General features: G+C 46.2%; 1 protein-coding gene across 1 annotated transcript in view; it reads right to left on the bottom strand.

Moving 5' to 3' along the window:
- The window catches only part of LOC110518582 (CUB and sushi domain-containing protein 2), a 552,259-nt gene that overhangs the window by 443,734 nt on the left and 83,077 nt on the right, over positions 1-25,448 (bottom strand). The window contains 2 exon segments of the mRNA XM_036953653.2: positions 17,664-17,788; positions 21,719-21,806. Coding sequence (XP_036809548.2) covers positions 17,664-17,788; positions 21,719-21,806 — 213 coding nt within the window.

The raw sequence follows: 25,448 nt of genomic DNA, 5'->3' as shown, positions 1-25,448 counted from the left end.
TGATTCTGTATCCTCACAACAACAAAATCTGCAGAGCTGTGATGGTTGTGTGCTCCAAATATTCAACGTTTTGTTGCTGGAAAGAATTCGGTAAAATAACTTTAGCTGAAAACCACAAAGTGTTGAATTTTTGCATTATTTTATATTTCAACTCATGCACCTTAGAAGCAGTACATCAAAAATCATTATCAATCTCTTCCCAACTACTACTGCGATCTGAATGGCACAGCTGTCAACATCCTGGTCCTCAAATTAAACTGATATACTTTCCTATTTATGCTATTTTTGTTCCTCCACCAGTTGTGTTCCTTTATATTGGGCAGACACACCAGTTCTCTACCTCCTCCCGCTGTATGGCACAGCTGCCTTCTCCATTGTTTTGGGGTAATACTGTAATCAATTGGTTGTAATCTTGGACTGAGCAGACGTTCCCATACCTTTCCGATAGCTTCATGAAATGGCACAACTCTACCATTCCAATTTACAATGTAATAATAAAACAAAATACTATTTTCAACACATGTTAACCATAGATACAGGTATTTTGTCAATCAGCACATTTAAGTTCAGCCATAATATTTGTTGTATTTGGTGTTGTATATTTTCAGGGGTATGAAATTGACATTTTAACCAGCTCTGCAATGCTTGTTTGAAAAAGAGAGATACTTTGAACAAGGTTTAATTTTCAATTAATTGAGATTTTCTTAGTAATCTACTTGAGAATGATTTTTGGTTCAACTAAACCTTTTGTAAGTGAAGCTTTTAGAGAGAGGTTTAATGCTATTACTGTATATGTAATCATCCCTCCCAGTTCATATTCATTATATAGATAGGCACGCTTTATCTCGTCTGGTTTAGCATCCCAGATAAAGAAACATATTTTTGGCTTAAATTATTTTGTAAAATTAATAATCAGGAGTAGGCAGCGCCTTAAGCAATTGAGTAAACTGAGATATGACTAAGGAGTTAATCACAAACTTGTCTATTTTTTCTAGTTCTCTTTTGAAATGTATTGTGGAGAGCTCATTTTCATGTTTTATGATATGAATCCCAAGGGTTGTCTACTTCACCGTCAGCCCATTTTAAAACTGTAGTGTAATGTAAAAGTTTTTTTTTAAATATCCAATATATCATATTGTTTTAGGTCAGAGAGGCCAGAAAAGTTATCTAGATCTTCAGAGACATTGGTTCTAAGGTTCTATGGTTCCAAGGTTCCAAGTTTCTAAGGTTCTGATGTTCTAAGGTTATAAGGTTATAAGGTTCTAGCTTGGGGACGTAATATAAAACATGAGTCATCAGCACACCTTTGTTTTTAAGCCTTGGATTTCTAATAGTCTAATGTTGTTATTTGATCTGATTTTAATGGCTAGCATTTCGATGGCGATAACAAATATATATGGTGACAGTGGACACCCTTGTTTAACTCCTCTTGACGGTTTAAAACTTTTTGATAAGTAGCCACTATTTACTATTTTACACCTGGAGTTGCTATATGTAACTTTTACCAAATGAATAAGAGACTCAGCGAAATACAAAATAAATACAGGCATTTATATATAAAATCCAGTCTTACTTCGTCAAAGGCCGTTATGAATACGAGGTCTGGTGTCTTAGATGTTTCATGTTATTGTTTTTATTTATTTTATTTATTTATTGTATTATTTCTAGTAGTTGTCTTATATTGTATCAAACGTATCGTAAAAAAAAATCTGATCAGGATGAACAATACCTGGTAAAACCCTTTTAACCTCTTGTAAAAAATAACGTTCCCAAAGTAAACCGCCTATTTCTCAGGACCAGATGCTAGAATATGCATATAATTGACAGATTAGGATAGAAAACACTCTAATGTTTCCAAAACTGTCACAATATTGTCTGTGAGTATTACAGAACTGATATTCTGACAACCGGCCCTCTGATTTGACACACTGAACTCTATCAGACATCAAGAGTGTGCCCCCCTTTGAATAGGGGGATGACCGCGGCAGCTTCCCAATCTTTCGGAATCTCAAACGACACGAAAGAGAGGTTGAACAGGATAGTAATAGGGGTTGCAACAATTTCATCAGATAGTTTTAGAAAGAAAGGGTACAGATTGTCTAGCCCGGCTGATTTGCAGATTTCTCAGCTCTTTCGGAACATCAGTTGACTGGATTTGGGCGAAGGAGAAATGGGGAAGGCTTGGGTGAGTTGCTGTGGGGGGTGCAGGGCTGTTGACCGGGGTACAGGTAGCCAGGTGGAAAGCATGGCCAGCCATAGAAAATGTATTATTGAAATTCTCAAATATAGTGGATTTATCAGTGGTGACAGAGTTTCCTATCCTCAGTGCAGTGCGCAGCTGGGAGGAGGTGCTCTTATTCTCCATGGACTTTACAGTGTCCCAGAACTTTTTTGTGTTTGTGTTGCAGGAAGCACATTTCTGCTTGAAAAAGCTAGCCTTGGCTTTTCTAACTGCCTGTGTATATTGGTTCCTAGCTTCCCTGAAAAGTTGCATATCACAGGGGCTGTTCGTTGCTAATCCAGAACGCCATAGGATGTTTTTGTGTTGGTTAAGGCCAGTCAGGTCTGGAGAGAACCAAGGGCTATATCTGTTCCTGGTTTTACATTTCTTGAATGGGGCATGCTTATTTAAGATGGTGAAGAAGGCATTTCAAAAAAAATAATCAGGCATCCTCTACTGACGGGGTGAGGTCAATATCCTTCCAGGATACCCCGGCCAGGTCGATTAGAAAGGCCTGCTCGCTGAAGGTTTTCAGGGAGCGTTTGACAGTGATGAGTGGAGGTCCGCTGACCCATTACAGATGCAGGCAATGAGGCAGTGATCGCTGAGATATTGGTTGAAAACAGCAGATGTGTATTTAGAGGGCAAGTTGGTTAGGATGATATCTATGAGGGTGCTCGTGTTTACAGCTTTGGGGTGGTACCTGGTAGGTTAATTGATCATTTGTGTGATATTGAGGGCATCAAGCTTAGATTGTAGGATGGCTGGGGTGTTAAGCATGTCCCAGTTTAGGGGGGACATGTCCCAGTTTAGGTCACCTAGAAGCACGAGCTCTGAAGATAGATGGGGGGCAATCAGTTCACATATGATGTCCAGAGCACAGCTGGGGGCAGAGGGTGGTCTATAGCAGGTGGCAACAGTGAGAGAATTGTTTTTAGAGAGGTGGATTTTTAAAAGTCGAAGTTCAAATTGTTTGGGTACAGACCTGGATAGTAGGACAGAACTCTGCAGGCTATCTCTGCAGTAGATTGCAAAACCGCCCCCTTTGGTCGTTCTATCTTGTCTGAAAATGTTGTAATTAGGGATGGAGATTTCAGAGTTTTTTGGTGATCTTCCTAAGCCAGGATTCAGACACGGCTAGAACATCTGGGTTGGCAGATTGTGCTAAAGCAGTGAATAAAACAAACTTAGGGAGGAGGCTTCTAATGTTAACATGCATGAAACCAAGGTTATTACGATTACAGAAGTCAATAAAAAGAGAGCGCCTGGGGAATAGGAGTGGAACTAGGGGCTACAGGGCCTGGATTAACTACATCACCAGAGAAATAGAGGTGGAGTAGGGTATGGCTAAAAGCTATGAGAATTGGTCGCCTAGGAAGTCTTGAACAGAGAGTAAAAGGAGCAGTTTTCTGGGGGGCGATAAAATAGCTTCAAGATATAATGTACAGACAAAGGTATGGTAGGATGTGAATACAGTGGAGGTAAACCTAGGTATTGAGTGATGAAGAGAGAGATATTGTCTCTAGAAACATCATTGAAACCAGGTGATGCCATCGCATGTGTGGGTGGTGGAACTGAAAGGTTGGAGAAGGTATAATGAGCAGGGCTAGAGGCTCTGCAGTGAAATAAGCCAATAAACACTAATCTGAACTGCAATGGACAAGGCATATTGACATTAAGGAGAGGCATGCTTAGTAGAGGGATCAAAAGGGTCCAGTGAGTAGTGAGGTTGGTTGGGGTGATGGCGATTCAGACAGCTAGCCAGGCCATCGGTAGCAAGCTAGTAGAGGATGGAGGTCTGTTATTAGCCACCTCGTGCATTTCCGTCGGTAGATTAGTGGGGTTCCGTGTGGTAGAGGGGACCAATCCAATTGACAAAATAAATATGGTTATAGTGACCCAAGAAATTGTCAAATGGACCTATTCAGATGGCAACCAATAAGACAGCTAATGATTAGCGGGCAGTAGATGGGCCATCTTGGGTCATCATTGATAATTTGAGTATGTCGACCAAACATTAAGACATTTTTAAGAAATTTGAGGATTCTGGGTTCCCTGTTTATTCCCTTCTGGTTCTGGAAATTTCTGGAAAACCTGTGAATTTTAGGAAGGTCACCGTAACTTTGCAAGCCAACTAGCTACACATTTAGCACTTTTTCTTCTATCTAGACCCTAAAAGGGATCTTTGTCTGTTCCCATAAGAATATCCTTTGTAGAACCCTTTTTGGTTCCAGGTAGAACCCTTTAAGTTCCAGTTAGAATCATTTCCACAGAGTGAGTCTGCATGGAACCCACAATGAGTTATCCCTTGTACCAAAAAGGGTTCATTTTTTTCCTACAGTATGGGGAAAACAACATCTAAGAGTGTAGTTAGCATTTAACAATCCACATTCCGAGACCTAGAAGTGGTTGTTTCCGTTATGGGCTTTTTTGGATAACAATGCTTTGTGGGTGGCACAGAGGGATGGAAGCAAAACTTACCAGTAGGTGTATTTCCTTCACCTCTCCTTCTCTAAGTCAAGGACAGCGCCGCGTGTGAGTTTTTTGTGTTTTTATGTACCCGTGTGACATCATGATTTATGAACACTTATCTGAGCAACATTGTTTGGCTTAATTACTCGACCCAACTCTTTCGGAGTTTCCCCCCTTGCAGCAATTTGCAATTACTGGGACGTTTAGTATGTCATAGTAGTGAGTAATGACCCAGCAATTAATGGTGTTAAATTGATGAAACAAGACAAATAATGATTCCTTATAGTTCACCAGAAGCTGGTTTCCTTCCAATTGGCATCAGAATTTCATGCAAATATTCGCAAATCCGCCTATGAACAATATATGAACACTATGGGTATTTTTTCCAACATGTGTTTTCATTAAATTGACTTGTTGGGGTTAAACATATGTGTGTGATGATGTAGAGCGCATAAAAAAATCACTTCAGCAGTTAAACTCCCATGTAATAAAAAAAATAATAACTCAATTTAAATGGCTTTCCATTGCATTTTCAACTCTACGATTTGTCACAAACATTTGAGTTATATAGCGAATGTGCCCACTCTGCTGTTGGCAAATGCACTCTAGCCAACAGCTGGCAGAGTGCATTTGCAGATACAGATACTATATGATGAGATTTTTATATTCAAAAGAGCAAGATTATTTTTTATTTGTCAAACAAATCAAATCCAAGATTATTTGGATGCATGCTTACAGACTCTAACCAATAGGTAGAACAACAGGTGTGTAAAACAGCAGCCAAGCGGCAATAACAATGTCACCGGAGTTTTATTGGAAAGGAGCATCAAGATCGCGACCCTGTGAAGTTCATCATCTACAGGCTAAGAAACTGCCTGAGTCGTAGTGGAAAAGGACAATATCAAGTGACTCCAAGTATTTTACTTCAATTTCATCATTTCATTTCATTCATATTTATTTATGAAGGTTTTTCAATCGCCATTTCTCGCATAATTAATTTTCCAGACACAAAAAAGATCCCACCTTGTCCAGCGTATTTTGTTTTGAAAACATGTTAAAAATAGTTCTCTAAATAGGTCTATATAACACACTGCTGCTGTTGTTAGAATCGTAATACACTAGAGGACTGTAGACATAGAGACATGTAATTAGAGGACTGTAGACATAGAGACATGTAATTAGAGGACTGTAGATGGAGAGACATGTAATTAGAGGACTGTAGACATAGAGACATGTAATTAGAGGACTGTAGACATAGAGACATGTAATTAGAGGACTGTAGACATAGAGACATGTAATTAGAGGACTGTAGACATAGAGACATGTAATTAGAGGACTGTAGACATAGAGACATGTAATTAGAGGACTGTAGACATAGAGACATGTAATTAGAGGACTGTAGATGGAGAGACATGTAATTAGAGGACTGTAGACATAGAGACATGTAATTAGAAGACTGTTGACATAGAGATGTGTAATTAGAGGACTGTTGACATAGAGACATGTAATTAGAGGACTGTTGACATAGAGACATGTAATTAGAGGACTGTTGACATAGAGACATGTAATTAGAGGACTGTAGACATAGAGACATGTAATTAGAGGACTGTAGACATAGAGACATGTAATTAGAGGACTGTAGACATAGAGACATGTAATTAGAGGACTGTAGACATAGAGACATGTAATTAGAGGACTGTAGACATAGAGACATGTATGTAAAACAATAAACAAGAATGGTGTTCATGGGAGGACCCCACGGACGAAGCCACTGCTGTCCAAAAAAAAAACATTGCTGCAGATCTGAAGTTCGCAAAAGAGCTCATGGATGTTCCAAAATATTCTGTCAACCGATGAAACTACAGTTGAGTTGTTTGGAAGGAGCACATAACACTATGTGTGGAGAAAATAAAGGCACAGAACAACAACATCAAAACCTCCCCACTGTAAAGTATGGTTGATGGAGCATTATGGTTTGGGGCTGCTTTGCTGTCTCAGGGCTGGGACAGCTTGCTATCATTGACGAAAAAATTAATTCCCAAGTTTAACAAGACGTTTTGCAGGAGAATGTAAGGTTATCTGTCCGCCAATTGAAGTTCAACAGAAGTTGGGTGATGCAACATGACAACGAACCAAAACACAGAAGTAAATCAACAACAGAATGGCTTCAACAGAAGAAAATACACCTTCTGGTGCGGCCCAGTCAGAGTCCTGACCTCAACCCGATTGAGATGTAGAGTCCCGACCTCAACCTGATGGAGATGCTGTGGCATGACCTCGAGAGAGCAGTTCACACCAGACATCCCAATTACATAGTTGAACAGAAACAGTTTTGTAAAGATGAATGGTCCAAAATTCCTCCTGACCATTGTGCAGGTCTGATCAGCAACTACAGAAAACGTTTGGTTGAGGTTATTGCTGCCAAAGGAGGGTCAACCAGTTATTAAATCCAAAAGTTCACATACTTTTCCCACCCTGCACTGTGAATGTTTACATGGTGTGTTCAATAAAGACATGAACAATTATAATTGTTTGTGTGTATTTAGTTTAAGCTGACTGTGTTTGTCTATTGCTGTGACTTAGATGAAGATCAGATTATATTTCATGACAGATCTATGCAGAAATAAAATACTTTTTCTCGCCACTGTATATTACTAGAGATATAAAACTAGAGAACAGAGGAGACTGTGTGAATCAGGCATTCATGGTCAAATTGTGTCCAAAGATACCCCTTGGGCCAAGAAACACGTGCAATGGACATTAGGCCCGTGGAAATCTGTCCTTTGTTGTGATGAGTCCAAATTTGAGATTTTTTTGGTTTCAACCGCCATGTCTGACGCAGAGTAGGTGAATGGATGATCTCTGCAAAGTATTCGCTCTCTTAGAATGACAGTAGTTGCATTTGGGGATAGTGAAAAGTGAGCCGAGGGTAATGAATGCTTTTTTGCCCTTGTCTCAGGATGGTAAGTCGGGGGTTAAAGATATCGCTCTAGTGGCGTGGGGGCTGTGCTTTGGCAAAGTGTGTGGGGTTATATCCTGCCTGTTTGGCCCTGTCCGGGGGTATTGTCGGACAGGGCCACAGTGTCTCCCGACCCCTCCTGTCTCAGCCTCCAGTATTTATGCTGCAGTAGTTTGTGTGTCGGGGGGCTGGGGTCAGTCTGTTATATCTGGAGTATTTCTCCTGTCTTATCCAGTGTCCTGTGTCTATTTATGCATGCTCTCTCTAATTCTCTCTCTTTCTCTCTTCTTCGCTGAAGAAGGAAGATATGCATCAGCTGAACTTCTGTGTAGCTCCCACCGTCAATCATGGAGGAGGTGTGATGGTGTGGGGGTGCTTTGCTTGTGACACTGTCTGTGATTTATTTATAATTCAAAGCACATTTAACCTGTAAGGACTGACACCGGAGATGAGAAGTAGGTACAGGGACTCAACATTTAGACAGACATGAAACATGAACAACGTCGGCACACAAAGACAGACGACAATCGATGCTGAAGCAGAGCAGGGAACTGACATACAGTGCCTTGCGAAAGTATTCGGCCCCCTTGAACTTTGTGACCTTTTGCCACATTTCAGGCTTCAAACATAAAGATATAAAACTGTATTTTTTTGTGAAGAATCAACAACAAGTGGGACACAATCGTGAAGTGGAACAACATTTATTGGATATTTCAAACTTTTTTAACAAATCAAAAACTGAAAAATTGGGCGTGCAAAATTATTCAGCCCCCTTAAGTTAATACTTTGTAGCGCCACCTTTTGCTGCGATTACAGCTGTAAGTCGCTTGGGGTATGTCTCTATCAGTTTTGCACATCGAGAGACTGAAATTTTTTCCCATTCCTCCTTGCAAAACAGCTCGAGCTCAGTGAGGTTGGATGGAGAGCATTTGTGAACAGCAGTTTTCAGTTCTTTCCACAGATTCTCGATTGGATTCAGGTCTGGACTTTGACTTGGCCATTCTAACACCTGGATATGTTTATTTTTGAACCATTCCATTGTAGATTTTGCTTTATTTTTTGGATCATTGTCTTGTTGGAAGACAAATCTCCGTCCCAGTCTCAGGTCTTTTGCAGACTCCATCAGGTTTTCTTCCAGAATGGTCCTGTATTTGGCTCCATCCATCTTCCCATTAATTTTAACCATCTTCCCTGTCCCTGCTGAAGAAAAGCAGGCCCAAACCATGATGCTGCCACCACCATGTTTGACAGTGGGGATGGTGTGTTCAGCTGTGTTGCTTTTACGCCAAACATAAGGTTTTGCATTGTTGCCAAAAAGTTCAATTTTGGTTTCATCTGACCAGAGCACCTTCTTCCTCATGTTTGGTGTGTCTCCCAGGTGGCTTGTGGCAAACTTTAAACGACACTTTTTATGGATATCTTTAAGAAATGGCTTTCTTCTTGCCACTCTTCCATAAAAGCCAGATTTGTGCAATATACGACTGATTGTTGTCCTATGGACAGAGTCTCCCACCTCAGCTGTAGATCTCTGCAGTTCATCCAGAGTGATCATGGGCCTCTTGGTTGCATCTCTGATCATTCTTCTCCTTGTATGAGCTGAAAGTTTAGAGGGACGGCCAGGTCTTGGTAGATTTGCAGTGGTCTGATACTCCTTCCATTTCAATATTATCGCTTGCACAGTGCTCCTTGGGATGTTTAAAGCTTGGGAAATCTTTTTGTATTCAAATCCGGCTTTAAACTTCTTCACAACAGTATCTCGGACCTGCCTGGTGTGTTCCTTGTTCTTCATGATGCGCTCTGCGCTTTTAACGGACCTCTGAGACTATCACAGTGCAGGTGCATTTATACGGAGACTTGATTACACACAGGTGGATTGTATTTATCATCATTAGTCATTTAGGTCAACATTGGATCATTCAGAGATCCTCACTGAACTTCTGGAGAGAGTTTTCTGCACTGAAAGGAAAGGGGCTGAATAATTTTGCACGCCCAATTTTTCAGTTTTTGATTTGTTAAAAAAGTTTGAAATATCCAATAAATGTCGTTCCACTTCATGATTGTGTCCCACTTGTTGTTGATTCTTCACAAAAAAATACAGTTTTATGTCTTTATGTTTGAAGCCTGAAATGTGGCAAAAGGTCGCAAAGTTCAAGGGGGCCGAATACTTTCGCAAGGCACTGTATATAGGGGAAGTAATGACAGAGGTGATTGAGTCCAGGTGAGTCCAATGATTGCTGATGCGCGTGACGGGGGAAGGCAGGTGTGTGTAATGCCCTCGAGCGCCAGGGGGGAAGAGCGGGAGCAGGCGTGACATAACCAGCCTGGGTACCACAGCATTCTGAAGCGACACTCCATCCCATCTGGTTTGCACTTAGTGGGACTATCATGTATTTTTCAACAGGACAGTGACCCAACACACCTCCAAGCTGTGTAAGGACTATTTGACCAAGAAGGAGAGTGATGGAGTGCTGCATCAGATGACCTGGCCTCAACAATCACCGGACCACAACCCAATTCAGATGGTTTGGGATGAGTTGGACTGCAGAGTGAAGAAAAAGCAGCCAACAAGTGCTCAGCATATGTGGGAACTCCTTCAAGACTGGAGGAAAAGCATTCCTCATGAATCTCGTTGAAAGAATGCCAAGAGTGTGAAAAGCTGTCATCAAGGCAAAGGGTGGCACTTGTTGGCTCCATTCCTGGAAGAATCTAAAATATTACATATATTTTGATTTGTTTAACACTTCTTTGGTTAATACATGATTGCATATGTGTTATTTTCATAGTTGTGATGGAAATAATTTTATGGAAACCGACAAACAATGTTTAGATCATGAATGTTTCAGGATAACGAGATCCATTGACACCAATTACCGTGGAACATGAACCAATTGGACTACATTATCTATGGATGTAATATTTCATCATCATTCTTCATCAGACACTGTTTCTATGGTCCCATGTACCACTGTTCCAGACCATGTTTTCAGATTTGACATTACTGTACACTCAACGGCCACTTTATTAGGTACACCTCTCTAGTACTGGGTAGGACCCCCTTTTGCCTCCACAACAGCCTGAATTATTCACGGTGTTGGACGTTAATTAAGAGATGCCCTTCTGCACATCACTGTTTTAAATGGCTGTTTTTAGAGCATTTGAGGCCTTTCTGTTAGCTTGAATGAGACTGGACATTCTCCTCTGACCTCTGTAATTAACAAGGTGTTTTTGACCACAGAACCACATGTGTTTTGTTTATCGCACCATTCTCTGTAAACTCTAGAGACTGTAGTGCTTAAAAAATCCCAGGAAGGCAGCTGTTTCTGAGATGCTGGAACCACCATGTGTGGCATCAACAATCATACCACGGTCAAAGTTGCTTAGATTACTCATCTTGCCCGTTCTAATGTTTGGTCGAATGACAACTAAAGCTCTCTACTCTATATATTGAATTGCAGGCAGCCACATGATTTGCTGCACAAAGGAGCAGACTATTTGCGTTAACACGCAGGTGTACCTAATAAAGTGGATGTTGAGTGTAGGTATGTAATTGCATTTCCAAAACTGCCAACTCTTTACTGATGATTGATTTCATATTGTGGTACGGGTATATAGTGAACTGAGTGTTATCCACCTACAGCAGCATAGTGATATCATGGAGCTGTATAGTGAACTGAGTGGTATCCACCTACAACAGCATAGTGATATCATGGAGCTGTATAGTGAACTGAGTGGTATCCACCTACAACAACATAGTGATATCATGGAGCTGTATAGTGAACTGAGTGGTATCCACCTACAACAACATAGTGATATCATGGAGCTGTATAGTGAACTGAGTGGTATCCACCTACAACAGCATAGTGATATCATGGAGCTGTATAGTGAACTGAGTGGTATCCACCTACAGCGGCATAGTGATATCATGGAGCTGTATAGTGAACTGAGTGGTATCCACCTACAACAACATAGTGATATCATGGAGCTGTATAGTGAACTGAGTGGTATCCACCTACAACAACATAGTGATATCATGGAGCTGTATAGTGAACTGAGTGGTATCCACCTACAACAACATAGTGATATCATGGAGCTGTATAGTGAACTGAGTGGTATCCACCTACAGCAGCATAGTGATATCATGGAGCTGTATAGTGAACTGAGTGGTATCCACCTACAACAACATAGTGATATCATGGAGCTGTATAGTGAACTGAGTGGTATCCACCTACAACAACATAGTGATATCATGGAGCTGTGTAGTGAACTGAGTGGTATCCACCTACAACAACATAGTGATATCATGGAGCTGTATAGTGAACTGAGTGGTATCCACCTACAGCAGCATAGTGATATCATGGAGCTGCATAGTGAACTGAGTGGTATCCACCTACAACAACATAGTGATATCATGGAGCTGTATAGTGAACTGAGTGGTATCCACCTACAACAACATAGTGATATCATGGAGCTGTATAGTGAACTGAGTGGTATCCACCTACAACAACATAGTGATATCATGGAGCTGTATAGTGAACTGAGTGGTATCCACCTACAGCAGCATAGTGATATCATGGAGCTGTATAGTGAACTGAGTGGTATCCACCTACAACAACATCGTGATATCATGGAGCTGTATAGTGAACTGAGTGGTATCCACCTACAGCAGCATAGTGATATCATGGAGCTGTATAGTGAACTGAGTGGTATCCACCTACAACAACATAGTGATATCATGGAGCTGTATAGTGAACTGAGTGGTATCCACCTACAGCAGCATAGTGATATCATGGAGCTGTATAGTGAACTGAGTGGTATCCACCTACAGCAGCATAGTGATAACATGGAGCCGGCAGGTGATCCAGGTCAAAATAGAGGTCAAGCAGTGGGAGGAGGAAGAAGACGAGGAAGACTTGGTGGTCAAAGGAACGGCAGGGGACGAGCACCCCTTCTGAGAGGTGGTCGTGGTCCTCGTTTGAGAGGTGTCGGGGAACGTGGTAGAGGACAAGGCCACGGACCAAGCACCCATTCTGAGAGGTGGTCATGGGCCTCGTTGGAGAGCTGTGGGGTGAACGTGGTAGAGGACAAGGCCACGGACCAAGCACCCCTTCTGAGAGCTGGTCGTGGGCCTTGTTGGAGAGGTGTGGGGGGAACGTGGTAGAGGACAAGGCCACGGACCAAGCACCCCTTCTGAGAGGTGGTTGTGGACCTAGTTGGAGAGGTGTGGGGGGAACGTGGTAGAGGACAAGGCCACGGACCAAGCACCCCTTCTGAGAGGTGGTCGTGGACCTAGTTGGAGAGGTGTAGGGGGAATGTGGTAGAGGACATGGCCACGGACCAAGCACCCCTTCTGAGAGGTGGTTGTGGACCTAGTTGGAGAGGTGTGGGGGGAATGTGGTAGAGGACAAGGCCACGGACCAAGCACCCCTTCTGAGAGGTGGTCTTGGGCCTCGTTGGAGAGCTGTGGGGGGAACGTGGTAGAGGACAAGGCCACGGACCACGCACCCCTTCTGAGAGCTGGTCGTGGGCCTTGTTGGAGAGGTGTGGGGGGAACGTGGTAGAGGACAAGGCCACGGACCAAGCACCCCTTCTGAGAGGTGGTTGTGGACCTAGTTGGAGAGGTGTGGGGGGAACGTGGTAGAGGACAAGGCCACGGACCAAGCACCCCTTCTGAGAGGTGGTCGTGGCCCTCGTTGGAGAGCTGTGGGGGGAACGTGGTAGAGGACAAGGCCACGGACCAAGCACCCCTTCTGAGAGGTGGTCGTGGGCCTCATTGGAGAGCTGTGTGGGGAATGTGGTAGAGGACAAGGCCACGGACCAAGCACCCCTTCTGAGAGGTGGTCGTTGGAGAGCTGTGGGGGGAACGTGGTAGAGGACAAGGCCACGGACCAAGCACCCCTTCTGAGAGGTGGTCGTGGGCCTCATTGGAGAGCTGTGGGGGGAATGTGGTAGAGGACAAGGCCACGGACCAAGCACCCCTTCTGAGAGGTGGTCGTTGGAGAGCTGTGGGGGGAACGTGGTAGAGGACAAGGCCACGGACCAAGCACCCCTTCTGAGAGGTGGTCGTGGGCCTCATTGGAGAGCTGTGGGGGGAACGTGGTAGAGGACAAGGCCACGGACCAAGCACCCCTTCTGAAAGGTGGCCGTGGGCCTCGTTGTAGAGCTGTGGGGGGAACGTGGTAGAGGACAAGGCCACGGACCAAGCACCCCTTCTGAGAGGTGGTCGTGGGCCTCGTTTGAGAGGTGTAGGGGGACGTGGTAGAGGACAAGGCCACGGACCAAGCACCCCTTCTGAGAGGTGGTCATGGGCCTCGTTGGAGAGCTGTGGGGGGAACGTGGTAGAGGACAAGGCCACGGACCAAGAACCCCTTCTGAGAGGTGGTCATGGGCCTTGTTGGAGAGGTGTGGGGGGAACGTGGTAGAGGACAAGGCCACGGACCAAGCACCCCTTCTGAGAGCTGGTCGTGGGCCTTGTTGGAGAGGTGTGGGGGGAACGTGGTAGAGGACAAGGCCATGGACCAAGCACCCCTTCTGAGAGGTGGTCGTGGACCTAGTTGGAGAGGTGTGGGGGGAACGTGGTAGAGGACATGGCCACGGACCAAGCACCCCTTCTGAGAGGTGGTCGTGGACCTAGTTGGAGAGGTGTGGGGGGAACGTGGTAGAGGACAAGGCCACGGACCAAGCACCCCTTCTGAGAGGTGGTCGTGGGCCTCGTTGGAGAGCTGTGGGGGGAACGTGGTAGAGGACAAGGCCACGGACCAAGCACCCCTTCTGAGAGGTGGTCGTGGACCTAGTTGGAGAGGTGTGGGGGGAACGTGGTAGAGGACAAGGCCACGGACCAAGCACCCCTTCTGAGAGGTGGTCGTGGGCCTCGTTGGAGAGCTGTGGGGGGAACGTGGTAGAGGACAAGGCCACGGACCAAGCACCCCTTCTGAGAGGTGGTCGTGGGCCTCATTGGAGAGCTGTGGGGGGAATGTGGTAGAGGACAAGGCCACGGACCAAGCACCCCTTCTGAGAGGTGGTCGTTGGAGAGCTGTGGAGGGAACGTGGTAGAGGACAAGGCCACGGACCAAGCACCCCTTCTGAGAGGTGGTCGTGGGCCTCATTGGAGAGCTGTGGGGGGAACGTGGTAGAGGACAAGGCCACGGACCAAGCACCCCTTCTGAGAGGTGGTCGTTGGAGAGCTGTGGGGGGAACGTGGTAAAGGACAAGGCCACGGACCAAGCACCCCTTCTGAGAGGTGGTCGTGGGCCTCATTGGAGAGCTGTGGGGGGAACGTGGTAGAGGACAAGGCCACGGACCAAGCACCCCTTCTGAAAGGTGGCCGTGGGCCTCGTTGTAGAGCTGTGGGGGGAACGTGGTAGAGGACTAGGCCACGGACCAAGCATCCCTTCTGACAGGTGGTCGTGGGCCTCGTTGTAGAGCTGTGGGGGGAACATGGTAGAGGATAAGGCCACGGACCAAGACAACGGCAGCAACAGCAAAGAGTTTCCAATGAAATCCGAGCAATAGTTTTAGACCATGTTGTAAATCATGACAATGATTGAGGAAGCTGCAATGATTCAACCAAACCTCAGAAGATCAACCGTGGCTTCAATCATCAGAACTTTCCACAATGAAAACCGGTAAGTCTTCAGCATACACTAAACATTTGGCTACTCTCAACTGTCAAATGACTGTATACTGCATGCCAATGTGTACCACAGAGTAGGTGATGTGACTAAATGTGATCTTACTGTAATTTTCCCAGCAGAATTGAGACTAGGGCAAATAAGGGAGGCAGAGGGAACATTCTGATTGACCAATAAGAGCGGGCTGTGGTCAATTTGGTTCGGGCCAGAAATTATATTCGCCTGACAAATATTCGGCAGCACATCTTGGACAATGATGACATGTTCAACAATGTGGAAGCCATACGTTTTCTGAGTATTTCACGCGTGCTGAAAAGGCACCAGGTGTCTCTAAAACAGATATACTGTGTGCCTTTTGAAAGAAATGCAGACAGAGTGAAGTAACTGAGGACTGAGTATGATCAGGTATGTTCAGTTTCAAGATGCCTGTTGTGAAACCCCCCCCCCCACAAATTCTAGATCACATTGTAATCCGTAATTCTCTTTCCAAAATGTATTTTTAGAGGGTGATGGAGCTGGATACTGATGAAAACCATCACAAATTCCTCTTTTTGGATGAGGCAGGCTTCAACCTGGCCAAGACAAGGAGGAGAGGTCGGAATTTCATTGGCCAGGGGGCAACCATCCAAATACCTGGACAACGTGGGGCCAACCTCACCATGTGTGCGGCTATATCAGAAGATGGTGTGGGTGGGACGCAGACCTCATATTGGATCATATAATGCAGCTCTCCTTGTAACCTTGATGAGCTAAATCAGGTCTGTAGAGCTGATGGCGTGACCTATGTCATTGTGTGGGATAATGTCAGGTTCCACCATGCTCAAATGGTGCAAGCATGGTTTCAGACCCATCCACAATTTACCACCCTGTACTCACCCCCATACTCTCCTTTCCCTAAACCGATTGAGGAATTTTTCTCCACATGTAGGTGGAAGGTAAATGATAGGCGCCCTCACGAACAAGCCACCCTTCTCCAGGCCATGGATGACACATGCAATGACATCACGGCAGACCAGTGTCAGGCCTGGATTCCGAAGATTCTTCCCAAGATGTTTAGCTAATGAAAACATCCATTGTGATGTGGATGAGAACCTGTGGCCAAATCCACAAGACAGGGTTGATGGAAATATAGAAGTACTGTTTTTACAGTAAGCCAGGTGAGGAACACTGCAGTGATGTTTTGCAAGGTTTCTTTAAAGATATGCAATGTTTTCAACACTGGACAGCCTGTGTTACAAGTGATGACCGTTTTGAGTTTTGTGTCTAGAGATTTGAATAATCACCACATGGTTCTGAAATGAGTGCCAAAGGGACTGTAGAAAACTGGACCACAAAGGTAAGGTCATAGTCACTGTTGAAACCCTTCTCTTCTTCAATCCCCTCGGAGATATCTCACCTGTGTGTGTGTGGTGTGTGTGTGTATATGTGTGTGTGTGTGTGTGTGTGTGTGTGTGTGTGTGTGTGTGTGTGTGTGTGTGTGTGTGTGTGTGTGTGTGTGTGTGTGTGTGTGTATGTGTGTGTGTGTGTGTATGTGTGCGTGTGAGTGAGTGTTTGAGTGTAGAGGGATAGAGACGGTACTCTGTCTCTCTCTACTTTACTCTGATACATTAATCTAATAGAGACGGGACTCTGTCTCTCTACTTTACTCTGATACATTAATCTAATAGAGACGGGACTCTGTCTGTCTACTTTACTCTGATACATTAATCTAATAGAGACGGGACTCTGTCTGTCTGCTTTACTCTGATACATTCAGACAGTTGTTGTCAATAGAACATCAGCCTGTTTGGGTGTGTTAGGGTGCAACACAAAGCCACACAGGTTGTGGGTAGATTAGACGACACACACAGGCCGTGGACGACACACACAGGCCATGGACGACACACACAGGCCATGGACGACACACAGAGGCCGTGGACGACACACACAGGCCGAGGACGACACACAGAGGCCGTGGACGACACACACAGGCCGTGGACGAGACACGGAGGCCGTGGACGACACACACAGGCCGTGGACGACACACACAGGCCGTGGACGAGACACGAAGGCCGTGGACGACACATGGAGGCCATGGATGACACAGAGGCCGTGGACGACACACAGAGGCCGTGACCATTCTGTCTGCTTGTCACTAAACGATGGGAGGAAGTTTATTCGCCTTGTGGGCAGTGGATTGCCAGTGTAGATAGTTGAGAGTCAAGTCCAGCTCATGCTAACTGATAAACACACAGTATGAACAAATACCCCCCCCCCCCACACACACACACACACATACACACACACACACACACACACACACACACACAAACACACACACACACCCACACACAGGGACACAGATACACACATGACCAGAGAGACCCCCTCCTCCCACCCATACCTCTGCAGATGGGTCGGTCGTCGCTCCAGCCTACGTAGCTGTCTGTGACTCTCAGACAGCTGATGCTCTTAGAGCCCTGCAGCTCATAACCCTCATCACAGGAGAAGTGCACCGTGGTTCCCCGCCTGTAGGGGGAGGTAGAGAGAAAGAGGGTTATACACATAGAGATGGACTGTAACTCTGGTCTAACCAACGTCTTGGGAAGGAAAACTACCGTCCTGAAGGGTTGTCTGCATGTACAGGTTTCAGTCCTCTGTTTAACAAGTCTTTAAATAACCTCAATCCCATCTCCTCCAAAAACGCTTCCTGTTGTGACCTCACAGAGCGGTGCTTTGTGGGGGGACGGATCGTACCCATTTGTCGGTATTAGACGCAGTGACAAACCGGAGACACGTCACTGATACAGAGAGACACATGTATGTCCCAAACTGGTACTACTATAGACCAGGGCCCTATATAGTGCACTACTATAGACCAGGGCCCTATCCCTATGTCTGTAGTGTAGTGTAATGAAGTGTGCTATATAGGGAATAGGGTTCCCTTGGAGACACGCAATATTCCTTAGTATTCCTGTGTATTCCTGGGTATTCCTGAGTATCCCTTGGTATCCCTTAGTATTCCTTAGTATTCCTTAGTATTCATCAGAATTCCCTACTATTGCGTAGTATTCCTTAGTATTCATGAGAATTCCCTACTATTGCGTAGTATTCCTTAGTATTTCCGAGTATTCCTTAATATTCATTAGTATTCCTGAGTCACATTCTTGTAAAAAAAAAACATGTACAGTACTCTCCCCTCAGCCTCAGTCTCTCCTCTGTTAATGTACAGTACTCTCCCCTCAGTCTCTCCTCTGTTCATGTACAGTTCTCCCCTCAGTCTCAGTCTCTCCTCTGTTCATGTACAGTACTCTCCCCTCAGCCTCAGTCTTTCCTCTGTTCATGTACGGTACTCTCCCCTCAGTCTCAGTCTCTCCTCTGTTCATGTACGGTACTCTCCTCTCAGTCTCAGTCTCTCCTCTGTTCATGTACAGTACTCTCCCCTCAGTCTCTGTCTCTCCTCTGTTCATGTACAGTACTCTCCCCTCAGTCTCAGTCTCTCCTCTGTTCATGTACAGTACTCTCCCCTCAGCCTCAGTCTCTCCTCTGTTCATGTACAGTACTCTCCCCTCAGTCTCAGTCTCTCCTCTGTTCATGTACAGTACTCTCCCCTCAGCCTCAGTCTCTCCTCTGTTCATGTACAGTACTCTCCCCTCAGTCTCAGTCTCTCCTCTGTTCATGTACAGTACTCTCCCCTCAGTCTCAGTCTCTCCTCTGTTCATGTACAGTACTCTCCCCTCAGTCTCAGTCTCTCCTCTGTTCATGTACAGTACTCTCCCCTCAGCCTCAGTCTCTCCTCTGTTCATGTACGGTACTCTCCCCTCAGTCTCAGTCTCTCCTCTGTTCATGTACAGTACTCTCCCCTCAGTCTCAGTCTCTCCTCTGTTCATGTACAGTACTCTCCCCTCAGTCTCTCCTCTGTTCATGTACAGTACTCTCCCCTCAGTCTCAGTCTCTCCTCTGTTCATGTACAGTACTCTCCCCTCAGTCTCTCCTCTGTTCATGTACAGTACTCTCCCCTCAGTCTCAGTCTCTCCTCTGTTCATGTACAGTACTCTCCCCTCAGTCTCTCCTCTGTTCATGTACAGTACTCTCCCCTCAGCCTCAGTCTCTCCTCTGTTCATGTACAGTACTCTCCCCTCAGTCTCTGTCTCTCCTCTGTTCATTTAAAGTACTCTCCCCTCAGTCTCTCCTCTGTTCATGTACAGTACTCTCCCCTCAGCCTCAGTATCTCCTCTGTTAATGTACAGTACTCTCCCCTCAGCCTCAGTCTCTCCTCTGTTCATGTACAGTACTCTCCCCTCAGTCTCAGTCTCTCCTCTGTTCATGTACAGTACTCTCCCCTCAGTCTCTCCTCTGTTCATGTACAGTACTCTCCCCTCAGTCTCTCCTCTGTTCATGTACAGTACTCTCCCCTCAGTCTCTCCTCTGATCATGTACAGTACTCTCCCCTCAGTCTCTCCTCTGTTCATGTACGGTACTCTCCCCTCAGTCTCTCCTCTGTTTATGTACCGTACTCTCCCCTCAGTCTCTCCTCTGTTCATGTACAGTACTCTCCCCTCAGTCTCAGTCTCTCCTCTGTTCATGTACAGTACTCTCCCCTCAGCCTCAGTCTCTCCTCTGTTCATGTACAGTACTCTCCCCTCAGCCTCAGTCTCTCCTCTTTTCATGTACAGTACTCTCCCCTCAGCCTCAGTCTCTCCTCTGTTCATGTACAGTACTCTCCCCTCAGTCTCAGTCTCTCCTCTGTTCATGTACAGTACTCTCTCCTCAGTCTCTCCTCTGTTCATGTACAGTACTCTCCCCTCAGTCTCGGTCTCTCCTCTGTTCATGTGCAGTACTCTCCCCTCAGTCTCAGTCTCTCCTCTGTTCATGTATAGTACTCTCCCCTCAGCCTCAGTCTCTCCTCTGTTAATGTACAGTACTCTCCCCTCAGTCTCTCCTCTGTTCATGTACAGTACTCTCCCCTCAGTCTCAGTCTCTCCTCTGTTAATGTACAGTACTCTCCCCTCAGTCTCTCCTCTGTTCATGTACGGTACTCTCCCCTCAGCCTCCGTCTCTCCTCTGTTCATGTACAGTACGCTCCCCTCAGCCTCGGTCTCTCCTCTGTTCATGTACAGTACTCTCCCCTCAGTCTCTCCTCTGTTCATGTACAGTACTCTCCCCTCAGTCTCGGTCTCTCCTCTGTTCATGTACAGTACTCTCCCCTCAGTCTCAGTCTCTCCTCTGTTCATGTACAGTACTCTCCCCTCAGTCTCTCCTCTGTTCATGTACAGTACTCTCCCCTCAGTCTCAGTCTCTCCTCTGTTCATGTACAGTACTCTCCCCTCAGTCTCTCCTCTGTTCATTTACAGTACTCTCCCCTCAGTCTCTCCTCTGTTCATGTACAGTACTCTCCCCTCAGTCTCAGTCTCTCCTCTGTTCATGTACAGTACTCTCCCCTCAGTCTCTCCTCTGTTCATTTACAGTACTCTCCCCTCAGTCTCTCCTCTGATCATGTACAGTACTCTCCCCTCTGTCTCTCCTGTGATCATGTACAGTACTCTCCCCTCAGTCTCTCCTCTGTTCATGTACAGTACTCCCCCCTCTGTCTCTCCTCTGTTCATGTACAGTACTCTCCCCTCAGTCTCAGTCTCTCCTCTGTTCATGTACAGTACTCTCCCCTCAGCCTCAGTCTCTCCTCTGTTCATGTACAGTACTCTCCCCTCAGCCTCAGTCTCTCCTCTGTTCATGTACAGTACTCTCCCCTCAGTCTCAGTCTCTCCTCTGTTCATGTACAGTACTCTCCCCTCAGTCTCTCCTCTGTTCATTTACAGTACTCTCCCCTCAGTCTCTCCTCTGATCATGTACAGTACTCTCCCCTCTGTCTCTCCTGTGATCATGTACAGTACTCTCCCCTCAGTCTCTCCTCTGTTCATGTACAGTACTCTCCCCTCAGTCTCAGTCTCTCCTCTGTTCATGTACAGTACTCTCCCCTCAGTCTCTCCTCTGTTCATTTACAGTACTCTCCCCTCAGTCTCTCCTCTGATCATGTACAGTACTCTCCCCTCTGTCTCTCCTGTGATCATGTACAGTACTCTCCCCTCAGTCTCTCCTCTGTTCATGTACAGTACTCTCCCCTCAGTCTCAGTCTCTCCTCTGTTCATGTACAGTACTCTCCCCTCTGTCTCTCCTGTGATCATGTACAGTACTCTCCCCTCAGTCTCTCCTCTGTTCATGTACAGTACTCTCCCCTCAGTCTCAGTCTCTTCTCTGTTCATGTACAGTACTCTCCCCTCAGTCTCAGTCTCTCCTCTGTTCATGTACAGTACTCTCCCCTCAGTCTCAGTCTCTCCTCTGTTCATGTACAGTACTCTCGCCTCTGTCTCTCCTCTGTTCATGTACAGTACTCTCCCCTCAGTCTCAGTCTCTTCTCTGTTCATGTACAGTACTCTCCCCTCATTCTCTCCTCTCCTTTACCTGAAGTCTGATCCTTTTCTTCTCCCTCGGTCAGGGATCCCCGGGTCTGGACACATGTTATGTCCCTGGGCCACACCCATCTGAGACACTGAGAGGGGAGGATGAGAGAGAGGGATGAGACAGAGGGATGAGAGAGAGGGGTGAGAGGGAGGGATGAGAGAGAGGGGTGAGAGAGAGGGATGAGAGGGAGGGATGAGAGAGGGATAAGAGAGGGATGAGAGAGAGGGATGAGAGGGAAGGATGAGAGAGAGGGATGAGTGAGGGGTGAGAGAGGGATGAGAGAAAGGGGTGAAAGAGGGGGATGAGAGAGAGGGATGAGAGGGAGGGATGAGAGGGAGGGATGAGTGGGTGGGATAAGAGGGCAGGATGAGAGAGAGGGATGAGAGAGAGGGATGAGAGAGAGAGAGAGAGAGGGGTGAGATGGAGGGATGAGAGGGATGAGAGAGAGGGATGAGAGGGAGAAAGAGAGGGCCAACCAAAGAAATAGAGAGTTAGATATTCACAGATTTTTTACAGTGAAAATCCAGGTAAATTACCTACCGAAGCATTTAAACTAAACCTGATTTGTAATTTTTTTTACACTGATAACGACACACATTGTCACATTTCCCCTGCCCAGACTACATCCACGAGGAGAGAAGGGTGAACGTGATTGGCATGCAAATACATCAATCCCCCTCTCAGTGGATTTCTCAATTCAACACGATCAAACAGGGTGGTGCAGCTACCTGAAGCCAGGCTAAATAGCTGCTCTGACATCCCCTCATGTCTAGAGCCAGAAGGGATCGACTGGAATCTCTCTCACCTAATACTTGTAGAGAACTGTCAACATATTCATGACATACCATTTGAAATACACATGTCTGCAGCATGTGTCACTTGGCATAGTTTTAGCCATAATATTCATTATATCTTTGTGAAGGTTAGGGATTGATATTCCTCTGTTGACCATCATCAACATTATCATCTATTTAAATAATAATATCTCCACCAATATGTAAGCATCATGCTAAAACATATCAACAGACTGAGACAGGAAGGGGGAAGTGACACAGGGTCAGTGAGCCAGCCAACCCTCCAGGCCCTTTGACAGACAGGGCGGGGTCGAAGGTCCGACAGGCGGGGCCAAATCCAAAGTGACACCGGCTGATTAGCCGGGACTCTGGAGCATGGCAGGGGGGCTCATGCATATTGATGAGGGGGGGAAAGGGCAGCATCGTCTCAAGGGAACGGAGGACTGGTCATAACCAGGGCAGTGGGATGGAGAGAAAAAGAGTTGGAGGAGAAGTTAAAGAAGGAGAGGAGAATTCAAATGAAAATGAAGAGGACAATTATTAAAATGTGGTGATGGAGGTAGAGGAATTGGGTATGTGGTGATGGAGGTAGAGGAGATGAGTATGAGGTGATGAGGTAGAGGAGATGGGTATGTGGTGATGGAGGTAGAGGATATGGGTATGATGTGATGGAGGTAGAGGAATTGGGTATGTGGTGATGGAGGTGGAGGAGATGGGCATGTGGTGATGGAGGTGGAGGAGATGGGCATGTGGTGATGGAGGTAGAGGAGATGGGTATGAGGTGATGGAGGTAGATGTAGAGGAGATGGGTATGTGGTGATGGAGGTAGAGGAGATGGGTATGAGGTGATGGAGGTAGAGGACTAGAAGAGATGGGTATGAGATGATGGAGGTAGAGGAGATGGGTATGTGGTTATGGAGGTAGAGGAGATGGGTAGAGGTGTTGAGGTAGAGGACTAGAGGAGATGGGCATGAGGTGATGGAGGTAGAGAAGATGGTATGAGGTGATGGAGGTAGAGGAGATGGGTATGAGGTGATGGAGGTAGAGGAGATGGGTATGAGGTGATGGAGGTAGAGGACTAGAGGATATGGGTATGAGGTGATGGAGGTAGAGGAGATGGGTATGAGGTGATGGAGGTAGAGGACTAGAGGAGATGGGTATGAGGTGATGGAGGTAGAGGACTAGAGGAGGTGGGTATGAGATGGTGGAGGTAGAGGACTAGAGGAGATGGGTATGTGGTGATGGAGGTAGAGGACTAGAGGAGGTGGGTATGAGATGATGGAGGTAGAGGAGATGGGTATGTGGTTATGGAGGTAGAGGTGATGGGTAGAGGTGATGGAGGTAGAGGAGAAGGGTATGAGGTGATGGAGGTAGAGGAGATGGGTATGAGGTGATGGAGGTAGAGGAGATGGGTATGAGGTGATGAGGTAGAGGAGATGGGTATGAGGTGATGGAGGTAGAGGACTAGAGGAGATGGGTATGAGGTGATGGAGGTAGAGGAGATGGGTATGAGGTGATGGAGGTAGAGGAGATGGGTATGTGGTGATGGAGGTAGAGGAGATGGGTATGAGGTGATGGAGGTAGAGGAGATGGTTATGAGGTGATGGAGGTAGAGGAGATGGGTATGAGGTGATGGAGGTAGAGGACTAGAGGAGATGGGTATGAGGTGATGGAGGTAAAGGAGATGGGTATGAGGTGATGGAGGTAGAGGTGATGGGTATGTGGTGATGGAGGTAGAGGAGATGGGTATGAGGTGATGGAGGTAGAGGAGATGGGTATGAGGTGATGGAGGTAGAGGAGATGGGTATGAGGTGATGGAGGTAGAGGAGATGGGTATGTGGTGATGGAGGTAGAGGACTAGAGGAGATGGGTATGATGTGATGGAGGCAGAGGAGATGGGTATGTGGTGATGGAGGTAGATGAGATGGGTATGAGGTGATGGAGGTAGAGGAGATGGGTATGAGGTGATGGAGGTAGAGGACTAGAGGAGATGGGTATGAGGTGATGGTGGTAGAGGAGATGGGTATGAGGTGATGGAGGTAGAGGAGATGGGTATGTGGTGATGGAGGTAGAGGAGATGGGTATGAGGTGATGGAGGTAGAGGAGATGGGTATGAGATGATGGAGGTAGAGGAGATGGGTATGAGGTGATGGAGGTAGAGGAGATGGGTATGAGGTGATGGAGGTAGAGGAGATGGGTATGAGGTGATGGAGGTAAAGGAGATGGGTATGAGGTGATGGAGGTAGAGGTGATGGGTATGTGGTGATGGAGGTAGAGGAGATGGGTATGAGGTGATGGAGGTAGAGGAGATGGGTATGAGGTGATGGAGGTAGAGATGGGTATGAGGTGATGGAGGTAGAGGAGATGGGTATGTGGTGATGGAGGTAGAGGACTAGAGGAGATGGGTATGATGTGATGAGGCAGAGGAGATGGGTATGTGGTGATGGAGGTAGATGAGATGGGTATGAGGTGATGGAGGTAGAGGAGATGGGTATGAGGTGATGGAGGTAGAGGACTAGAGGAGATGGGTATGAGGTGATGGTGGTAGAGGAGATGGGTATGAGGTGATGGAGGTAGAGGAGATGGGTATGTGGTGATGGAGGTAGAGGAGATGGGTATGAGGTGATGGAGGTAGAGGAGATGGGTATGAGGTGATGGAGGTAGAGGAGATGGGTATGAGGTGATGGAGGTAGAGGTGATGGGTATGTGGTGATGGAGGTAGAGGAGATGGGTATGAGGTGATGGAGGTAGAGGATATGGGTTGAGATGATGGAGGTAGAGGACTAGAGGAGATGAAAACCTCTTGGAACCCTGTTTCTAAACTCCTTGCCCCTCCCTGTATCCTTCCCTCTGTTTCTACACTCCTTTCTCCCTGTATCCCTCCCTCTGTTTCTACACTCCTTTCCCCCTCCCTGTATCCCTCCCTCTGTTTCTAC

Source organism: Oncorhynchus mykiss, chromosome 18 (assembly GCF_057628025.1).
Source record: "Oncorhynchus mykiss isolate SJ-2025 chromosome 18, ASM5762802v1, whole genome shotgun sequence".
Taxonomy (NCBI): Eukaryota; Metazoa; Chordata; class Actinopteri; order Salmoniformes; family Salmonidae; genus Oncorhynchus; species Oncorhynchus mykiss.
The sequence above is the reverse complement of the archived record's forward strand: the minus strand, read 5'-3'. Positions and strand labels throughout refer to the sequence as shown.